The sequence below is a fragment of the Morone saxatilis genome, unplaced genomic scaffold (genome assembly GCF_004916995.1).
Source record: "Morone saxatilis isolate NCDOM2014 unplaced genomic scaffold, NCSU_SB_2.0 Contig14, whole genome shotgun sequence".
NCBI classification, from domain to species: domain Eukaryota; kingdom Metazoa; phylum Chordata; class Actinopteri; family Moronidae; genus Morone; species Morone saxatilis.
The window spans coordinates 16,052,531-16,062,896 of NW_023339696.1; the positions used below are offsets into that span (position 1 = coordinate 16,052,531).

Here is a 10,366-nt window from a genome sequence, read left to right on the forward strand (position 1 = left end):
TTGTCATCCATTGGCTCTAATCTGCATTTTTGTGACATGTAGTCATGAATGAGTGCAGTTGTAGTTATTAGTGATCAGACGATTATCTTGAGGAATTACATGTTATCTGTTGTTTGAGAAAGTTAGGAAATTAAATGAAAATAGACCTTTTTGTTTACTGGCACAAAGGAAGATAGTGGACTCCTGACTTCCACACATGTGCACACAGGCTGCCTTTGATTTGTTTGGGCAAGTGAAAGATGTGAGACACTTTTGAATTCCAGACATTTTGTGAATTTTGCAGCCGTTGTTTTACAAGTGGGATTGTCTGAACTCCACCCCCATAGCTGAGTGCATCGCAGGACATATTCAAACTGAATGCTCCCTCTCCAGTAAAGAGTTGCACATGTGAAGGTTTGCACATGTGTGTTCACTCAGGAATGTGGTTTTTGTTCTTTACCCGCCATCTGTGGCTTTTCTTTGAGGTATTTTCCCAGAGTCCTTTTCTGACTGTTATGAAAAACCTAATGTGAGTTGTTTTCTTGACTATGGCAAGAAGCCATGATTTGTTGTGCAATATGCCTGTCTCCTCTCTAAAGAGTGGATTTGGCTGTGTGATATAATAGCTGTTTTTCCTCTGAGGAAATTTTGGCATCTTGATCAGGAAAACCATGTCCCTCTGCGAGTTGCAGAAACATAAGCACATGCCTAAAGAATTTCAGGGAAACAACCTGCCCTCTTGGTTCAAGCTGAAGGCCTCTTGTATAAAGAGAGAGAGGCCCCACACCACTTTTCCACAATCTTTGCAAGGAATATACCCAGGGACCCCCTCTGACGCAATACTACTTAAAATTAGGCTGTTTAGGCAATGTCGAGGAATGTTGTATTTTAGTTCTTCATCTTTATTTGATGCTTCTGAAATCGCAATTACGCAATTCTTTGCTGCTTGTTTTGCAAAATGAATGAAGGAACTCAGAGAGAGCAGCAGCTGTTCTCTAAATCTCTAAACAGGTTTCTTTGAGGTTCATCTGCTTGCAACAAAAACACAAAAGCTATAATAAGAGCAGTGACTAATGTTCAGGTCGTATTAAAGACAGAGTAACAACAACAAGTTTTTTATGTCGACTGCGCTAATTTCTTTTGCAATCAGCAACCGTAAATCAACAGTTGCAAAGAGCTTTATTAGCAATATATCCATAGCATGTGAAAACGTGCTAAACATCCCAAAAAGAGCAGCCACACCCAGATTATTTTCTTCCATGGAAGCTACAGCTGACAGGACTGCAGAGAATATTTGCCCTCTTACTGAGGTATCACTTATCGCACACTCACTTAAATTGTTTAGTTGGCAGAAATTTGTGTCAGCACTGTGAGCTAAATATATCCGCCAGAGTTAAATAAGGGCATAGAGCAGCTCAGGAAAGCCCAGTGTAAGAGGATCTAACCAGCGAGACACAGCGCTAAATCGATGGACTACATTGTCTCACAGCTAAAATACATCAGTGACTATAAAGGAAACTATTTCTCTGTGACACTCTATCTCCAGGAATTTTCCACATGCGTATCTAACTGCCCTGTAAAGTTCAGCATAACTGTAAATGTTATGCTGATGTGATGGTCTGTTTTAATGTCTGACAGGGAGGGAAAGTGGACTTACTGTGTCCCTGTAGACCCAGAGACATCAGATTAGGGGAATAAACAATCTACACAAGATTGGATTTAAGGGAAGTTAACAAGATAAAGAGAAATCTCATCGACAAATTGAGGAATTTTTGACACAGGATCCCTTTAAGTTATCAGCACAAGTTGCTTCTGATTTGTACTATGTATAGGCTGTGTTGCGGTTATGAATGAGACTTGTTTACCCTTTTGGTGACCATGTGACTCACACTCCCACGCCCATTTGCAGGGCGTTTCCATGGTAGCAGTCGAGCATGGAACAGTGCACTCGTAGTCAGGCTGGTCTGCAGGTCCTGAAATGGAGCCTTGGGGGATGTGTGCCTCTCACAGGATCACACCTCAGCGCTCTCGCTTTCTTTGGCTATGGCAGCAGTCTGAAAAGCATGTGCCTCACTGTAATGAGTACAGAGAGGCTTTTCTCAAAAGAGAGCCGAGAGCAGAAAGCTTAAACGTAAAGTTCTATGAAGAGAGAAGAGGAAGAGTGGTTGCCTGTTTCTAATCTTGCTTGGTCTAGTGAACTACATTGTCAAGGCCCTCCTTCTCCCACAAATAAATACAGGCGGCTCCATTTCTGGTGTTTCATGGTGTCATGCTGCCCTCTGCTGGCATATGTGGAAATATGACGTAAACATAAATATTGATACACTGATGCAACACTGGAATGTTGCTGTAATGTCTGCTGTAAAGTAGATTTACTGGGAGGAGTGCCAATATTATGTCATACTGCAGTACATGCAGTATCTGCAACATACAAAGGTATGTGCTGGTAGCAGATGCATTTAGATCTGAAGCCCACAATTTAAAAAGATTTCATTACTCAATGCTGTATTAAAATGAACATGCATACAATACATAAGTATTCTCAAGCATTTCAAATATCAGAAGTAAAAGTACTAACTGTACAGCCAAATGGCACCTGTCAGTGACATATTATTACATATCATATTGCATTATTATTAGTGATGCATTAAGATATAAGCAGCATTTTAATGTTGTAACTGGTTAGCAGGGAGCCAATTTAAACTACATTATAAGCTTTTGGTAGGATCTTCTGTAATGCAATATATTTTAACTTATCATGTGTTTTGTACATAAAATCTTAATCTATAAAGTAACTTGTAGCTAAAGCTGTCAAATAAATGTGGTGGATTGAAAAGCATAAAGTAGCATAAAGTAGTATAAAATAGAAATACTACAATTTAGAGATACTTGCACTTATTTAAGTAAAGTACTTTCCACCACTGTTAATGTTGTTTTATTTCATTTCAGCAAACTACTTACACTGTTTTTTTTCCACTTCTCAGTGTGTCTTCTGTGAGATTCTGGACAGTTGTCTGTATGCAGGGAATGACGACTCATTTTAAGACGAGCAAAGCTTTAAAGGTAAGTGAGAAGTTTGAGAAGCATTTCATTGGATTTACAGTATATCCAGACATAGTGCTGTTCTTCATTCACTGCTCATGTCATGCAGGTCAAGAGGGAGACTGGCGAAAATGCCCCGGCGCTCAGTGATGATGAGTTGGTAGCCATGTCCGTGCGGGAGCTCAACCAGCACCTGCGTGGGTTGACCAAAGAGGATGTTGTGCGATTGAAGCAGCGGCGACGGACCCTGAAAAACCGGGGCTACGCCGCCAGCTGCCGCATCAAACGTGTCACCCAGAAGGAGGAGCTGGAGAGACAAAAGATAGAGCTGCAGCAAGAGGTGGACAAGCTGGCACGTGAGAATGCCAGCATGAGGTTGGAGCTGGATGCCCTGCGAGCCAAGTATGAGGCCCTGCAATGTTTTGCCCGGACTGTGACCCGCGGGCCCCTCTCGCCGGGAAAGGTGGCCACCACCAGCGTTATCACCATCGTCAAGTCCGCCAACCACAACAACTCCAGCCCGACCCCGTTCTCAGCTCCCTCCTAGTGTTGACAGGACTGGGCTCTCCTTCTCCTGCCTGGTCCTTCCCGGTTCTGACCCAGCCTGAACCCACTCATCCTGTACTGAGAGGATGCTCAGTAGTTAGACTGAGGGATGGAATGGGGTGGCAAAAGCTCTATTTGATGTTATGCTGCATTCACAACTCTGTCTCCCTCCTTCTGTCTCTCTTACACAATATACGTTGTCTGTGCACTGTGCAAACCCCCCCGCCCCTTCCCGACCCCCAGCACCGGCAGGGTATTGGACCTCTGTGACCCTTCCAAAATGACTGATAGCAGAGATTTGCTTTTACTCCAGTGTGAAAAAGTATTTGACATGCCTTACTGTGGCCGCACTGGCCTAGGACAGCACTTATACTTAATGCTATTAAGTATAAAATAAGAGATTTAAGTAGTACATATTTGACAGTAAAGCTATCTGTGAAGCCTATGCCAAATCACATTTTCTTGTGTCTCAATGTAAATTGAGCCTTTGAAGCTCTTGCCTTAAAAGGATCAGTGAGTGATCTATATAAATTATTATCTAATAATTGCATGTAGTTTAACACAAGATGATTTATCGTTCCAGCTTTGAGGTTACCAGTGGTTTCAAACCAGTTGCCTTTAAGTGCCAGCCAAACACAACAACAGATGTTTTCACTGATTAGTATCTCTTGTCTTTTTGCTAAGCAAAAAACACCTGTTGTTGAATTTGGTTGGAGTGAAAACCTGCCAACACATGGCTGTCTGTGGCCTGTTTGGAGAGTACTGCATTATCCAGTTTGATAACTGACCAATGTTTAGCTAAAGGTCTCCATTTGTGATGCGCAGTTGTTAATATATTTCTGTTTTAGTTATGCAAAGTTGTACTTGGTGGTCAGTTAAATAGCCAAATAGCTAATTTCATATTTAGGAAGTAATACTAGAGAACAGCAGTCAGTACACTCCATTAGGGGCTTCCATACATGTACTTATGGTGGTCTAATTTGGCAGTTTTGAAGTAATATTTTTCATTTGTGTTTGAAGAGTTTAAAACTCAACCATTAGGCCAGAATTTGTATGCAAGCCCTTGCTGGGCTATATTGTCTCCCCTTGTAAAATATTACTATAGATAGCAATGTATGTCCTTTTCTCTCCTATTGGCAACTAATCCAAGAAATGCTTGATGCTAGTATTTTGGTTGAGAAATGATTTGTCAGTGGGACTGAAAAGTGATACAGTGTACAGTTACAGTTAGCCATGTTTCTGAAGACAGGGTGTTGGTCAGGCGCTGCAAGTGATCCTGTTTGCGTCTTTGTGGCCCTTTTGAATATTTGAATATAAGATATTTTTCAAAATGTATGCTTCTAATATTTTGAAAGAGCTGTTTTCCACATATTAGGAATTCTACTTGTTAAAATAGGTAGATTTGGGAATGTTAAATTAGAAAAATATTAAGGAGCATTTTGGGCCATATTTGTTTGGATTCATAAGATTTGACATTGCCCAGTGCCTATCATTACATAGCACTTAAAAGGAAACTGTTAAGATACAGTATAAGAGAAAATAATTCACAGGGCAACTCATCCCTAGAATTGCAGAAGATGACGAAGAAAAACTGTTCTTGCCTTGTTTAAGTTACTGGGGCTTAATTGCATGATGATTCAATGTGGTGTGACCACTTACTGCAAGGTCAAGCCTATTGTAACTAAGGATGGTATACTGTCTATGTATGCTGCAGCACTGATTGGGTGATGTTTTGCCTCTTTTCTTATATATGCCACTCTTTGGTAGGTAATCCATATTGGATATAGTGATAATGAGAGAGGTCCTTACAAGTGAAATGCAATTCAACTTACTTCCTGTATATTACAGACTACCGAAATGACAAAGCTCTCACTGCCTCCGTTGTCACTTTACATTGAGAACTCCGTCCAAATAGAAATCATTCCTACTGCTGGGTCACGAGAAGTGCTGCTGCTGGTGTTGGTAACTCTGATACAGTAGCTATTTACCTTGCTTTTGACACACTCTTCTGCAAGAGAACTCCTGACACCCATCTCTAGAAACAGTGGTGTCATGACAACTAAATGCAGTAAACGCCTTCCTCCTGTTGTACATTTTGAGATATTTAAATATGAAATTAACTTGAAATCAAGCCGTTCTTACCGAGGATCCATTCCTAATTTGGAGTGAAGTCAATAGAGATTGTTCATGTCAGGATTCTCTCTTGGCTAAGAGGACATGACTGTTCTTCCCCTGTTCCATAGCTGCAAAGAACAGTATGGGGAACTTTGCTGCTGTACAACCTGCTGTGATTTTTTAAGCAGGGGCATTGCTGTGTTCTTACTCTCATTTTGTATTTTCACTTGGTTTCTATGTTGATACATCCCATGTCCTCTTTCTGATACTTAGTTTTGTATGCATATACAGTATATAAATATATATAAATATATATATTGCATATTTTTCTATATTTATGTCTTTTACTATCCTGGGAGTGGTGTGATTATGTAATCATTCTTTGAAGTCTAATTATGTTGATGCTGACCTTTTCCTGAAAAAGTTGTATTCACATTTACAATGAGAAAACTATTCTCATAACTTAAGTCTTCTTTGTGAGTATTTATACCCCATGAATAGTTCTTCTCAGCACATTTACTATTTGTCTAATTCACAAATTGGACAGGGTGTGTCTAGGGTTACATACAGGCTGCAGCTAATTATCAACAGTCAAGAATGAATTGCTTATAAACTGGGAAATTACATTCTGACTGCAGATTCACATTGTTAGGAAAGACCCCATGGGCATCTGCCATATTTTACTTCATAATTTGTAAATCTGTTATAATGTCTGAGTGTCGCAACAAACAATACAAATTAAAATGTAATTCATTAAGAGGCTGGTAGTCAAAATATATATGTCAAAGGAATTTAAAGGTAACACATTCAAAATTATTTCTGTATCATTTGGATGGAAATGTATGCCAAACATTTACTTTACTTTACTTTAGCATGGACTCAGTGATCTCAAATATTGAAAACAATTGTACATAATTCAAGAGCACATTGGTCTGATGTGATCAGATTTAAAATGGTGTAATATTGACTACATGTTCAGTTCTCAGTTGGGCCTTCAGGGGCTCATTAGCTTTAGAAATAACAAATAAAGAATATTTCATTTAGAAAAAGAGAACATTTGCTCTTATTTTGGAGTATTACCCTACACATGAACCTAGTCAGTTCTGATGATGGTAATGCTTTTATAACCGCTAGGAAACCTTACCAGAAAATAATTCTAAAGCCTGTCCACTAAGGCCCTTTTAAGTTTAAGGTCTGTTATAAGCCTGAGTTAAGATTGAGTCAGAAGAGTATATAGATACATACATACAACATGTTTACAAAAGTCATTTTTCATCACATTAACTTACAAAACCATTACAGTGACCTCTTATGATAGACTTTCAAAATAAAATGCTGTAAAATTAAGCATTTAAATTTTTTTAGCACTTATTATTAAATGTGGATATGAGTTGGTTGCTTTTTGAGAGCACACCTTAAATTAATATTGATATATAATATAAAAAATGTTAACGTTTATATTTCCGTATCTTCTAAAAGACAAACCTTTATCCAGGTGAAACAAGTACTTTGTTGTAAATCCTACATCCAGTGTGACCAAGCAGAGGTCCATTCATGCTCTCAAACACATGTTGCTCTTCGGTTAGCGTACCACAAGCAAGTATTTGCGTTGTGTTTTTTTTTTACAAGACATTGTTTTCTTAAATAAAAGGAGACCTTCAAAAAGTTATTCAGTCAATCATTTTAGGGAGCATTATACAGAAATGTAGTTACGGTTATGGGTGAAAACAGGCATAACCATTTCCTTCCAAGGATGTTTACTGGGTCTCAGCAGCCTTTTTACTTCTTACCCACAGTTGAAGTGACTGAATCATGTCATACTAGGGAGCTGTAAAGAAACTTTCAGATATCAGCAGTTATTTTACATTTTTATATGAACCATAACAATGCAAATGTATTAGGTTGCTCATATGTATTGACTAGGTATTCAAGGTTAATTTAAAATTTCTTCCTGAAAACATGTCATTGATTAAATAAGCTTTCATACACAGCTTTGCCAGTCCTACAAGCTACAGTATTTAATTCTAGCCATGTAGAAAGTCAGTTTTATTATTGTAGATTGAAGCGGTTTGGACTATAAATTCAGAAGAAGTTCCATAATATAAGGAACTAAGCATGTGTGTGGATGCTATGGTTGTGGGTGAAATGCATTACGTTATGTTATTAAGTTTTTATGTTTGTATTTTAGAATAAATTGATTTCCTTGTTCTAGTCTTGTGGTTACATGTTGAGGCTTAATTAGTGACTGTCAATAAATAGTGACTGTAAACGAGGACAGTAATAAGGCAGCATAAACTGATTACGTACCCTTCACAACTTGACATTACTCTGCTCATATATATTTTATATTTATTTCATTGAATTGTGTAATTTTATTAAAAAAAAACACCTAAATTATTTTTATTTTACATGTTTTCTCAATGAACTACCCTCATGTACAAATAAAATCTGTATTTGTTTCTGCTCTGATTTAAAGTATGGTAAATTATTCTTATAAATAGGTCTGCTGTGTCTGTTTTTGTACTTTCAAATAAAGCTTTTTTTTCCTCATTGAGAAGTGCAGGTTTACTCAGTTCAACAAATTCAAGTTACACAAGCAAAAACAATTTAATTTCGTAGAAGTGCCACACAGGACTAAGACACACAAGTCAACTATTTTATATACGTTCAAATATTACTTTGTACCCAACTGTTATTTAATTTTTTGCTTTTCCAGAAAGGCAGCCATCATTGGCACAAGAGTGTATCAAAATGAAAACAACTTATGACTTGATGTACAAAACTAAACTTCAATATCTACTGTATTAGGAAAGCTATAGGTCTCCCGTCTGACATTAACACAGATGATAACATTTCCAGTAAAAACAAAGTGGGACAAGAAACTACCAAGTCACACAATTATGTCTGTTTCTCTTTTCCCCACACAGATTTTGGTTTTTGTCTGGCTACATCTCAACTACACATAAATACATTAACATTTTCCTAATTCATAAAAAGAGATTCTTTACACAAGTATAACATATTAAACACCACAATTTACACCAAACAAATTCTGTACATATTTCATAATCCTGGGAACATGGATTTATAACAGAAACTGTGCTGTGAAAACATAAAAAGGTTCTGCCAAAAGAATTTACAATGATGCAGAAGCTGCAAAAAGACTAATTGTTAGCGTCTGTTGAACTGCTGGCTAGTTGCACTGAATTACACTCTTTAGCATGCTGGGAAAATTAATGAGAATAATACAACTCCCACTTTGTAGGAGACAGGTTTATCCAATTTGTCCATGTTACGGTAGATACAAAGGATTGCGAAGTGCTATAGTCTGCAGTTTGAAGTGCCTGCTCCAAAACGAATCCGTCTTTGAACAAATCTTTCCATTTGTCAGGAAACCATGCAGAGGAATGCTCAGCAAATACTTCAAACAAGCAGATGCGAGAGACAGTCCATGAAGTGTCATTCCCAGCCATCACCGGCTTCCCTGCCTCCCACCTGGAGTCACATATTAATCATCTCCTCTTTGAAACCGACATGAATCAGAGGGAACACACTTCAGACGGCCAGAGACCGAGCACTGACATAATGACAGAAACAGAATAAGGATCAGGATCAGGGACACTGCTGAACAACCAGCAGCTTCATTTACAGAAAATGCATAGCTCCAGACTTCTCTGATAAAGTGAAGGTGACATGTCGTTTTCCTGTGATTTTTACTGCAGAGATGGAAACAGATCAGTTCTCTGGTCACTGAGCTATCAATTCTAAAGAGTATTAATTTCATCCTCCTCTTGGTACTTAAATTATTAATTAAACAGGACAGGAAGTAAGCAGTCCATCTTAAATACTGGGATAATGAAAATTAAAACACCTGGATTCAATCCAGTTCTGTGCGATATCCGATACAGCTGTTTCCCCAGGGGGTCAGAGATAGGGGTGGCAAGGACACAAACACCTGGATCTTGCTTGAAAAATGCCTAGAACTCATCATCAGAGGTAATCAGCATGATTTTATCAGACTTGCGGGAGCTCTTGTTGCCTGTGGCCACTTTTCCGTTAGTGCTGGGCTGCACCACCTCCTGTGTGGACTGCTGGGTGTACTGCTGGTAGGCCGGGGAGAAGTTGTGGATAGCATCTTGTACCATGTCACCTGGGTTTATGCTCTCTTTCAGACCACTGGAGATGCTCTGCATAGGAGGGATGTTCTCTGTAGCATAGGAACATAGGACAAGGAACAAGGACATTCGGAGATGAACGATTAGACAACCATGCACGTGACTGCAATGTTACAGCTTTAAAAGAAATACAGTAACTCCCTGGAACTTCTGGAATTTCCTCTGGTTGCCTGGCAACTGCTCCCGGCCCAAAAAAAAAGAGACCGAGCTACAAATCCTGTACAAATCCCTGTACAAATCCCCCCCCCCCCCCCTTCATGCTAAGCTAAGCTAACTGGCTGAATCCAGCTACATATTTAGCGTAGAGACGTGAAAGTGGTAGCCTATTTATCTTATTCTTAATTTAACCTTCTGCAAGAACGTGAATAAGTGTTTTTCCCAACATGTCGAACTAATCCTTTCAATCGCAGTCGTCTTGAAGACCAAAGAAGGTAGTTATGAAAAAATTTTATGCGCTGACTTAAGTGTACATAAGTAACTAATGATTATTATTTTATTGATTCATTCAG

The 10,366-nt window shown here is 38.7% G+C and overlaps 2 protein-coding genes across 3 annotated transcripts in view; one reads left to right on the forward strand and one right to left on the reverse strand.

Annotated features, from left to right (window-relative positions):
• The window catches only part of mafk (v-maf avian musculoaponeurotic fibrosarcoma oncogene homolog K), an 11,892-nt gene extending 3,659 nt beyond the window's left edge, over window positions 1-8,233 (forward strand). For both annotated transcript variants that reach the window (XM_035654496.1, XM_035654497.1), the window contains exons 2-3: window positions 2,964-3,042; window positions 3,131-8,233. In XM_035654496.1, coding sequence (XP_035510389.1) covers window positions 2,964-3,042; window positions 3,131-3,568 — 517 coding nt within the window. In that variant the 3' untranslated portion in view covers window positions 3,569-8,233. The remainder of the gene's footprint in view (window positions 1-2,963; window positions 3,043-3,130) is intronic.
• A 383-nt stretch (window positions 8,234-8,616) lies between these two features.
• tmem184a (transmembrane protein 184a) overlaps window positions 8,617-10,366 on the reverse strand; it is a 17,322-nt gene continuing 15,572 nt past the window's right edge. The window contains exon 10 of the mRNA XM_035654495.1: window positions 8,617-9,889. Coding sequence (XP_035510388.1) covers window positions 9,660-9,889 — 230 coding nt within the window. The 3' untranslated portion in view covers window positions 8,617-9,659. The remainder of the gene's footprint in view (window positions 9,890-10,366) is intronic.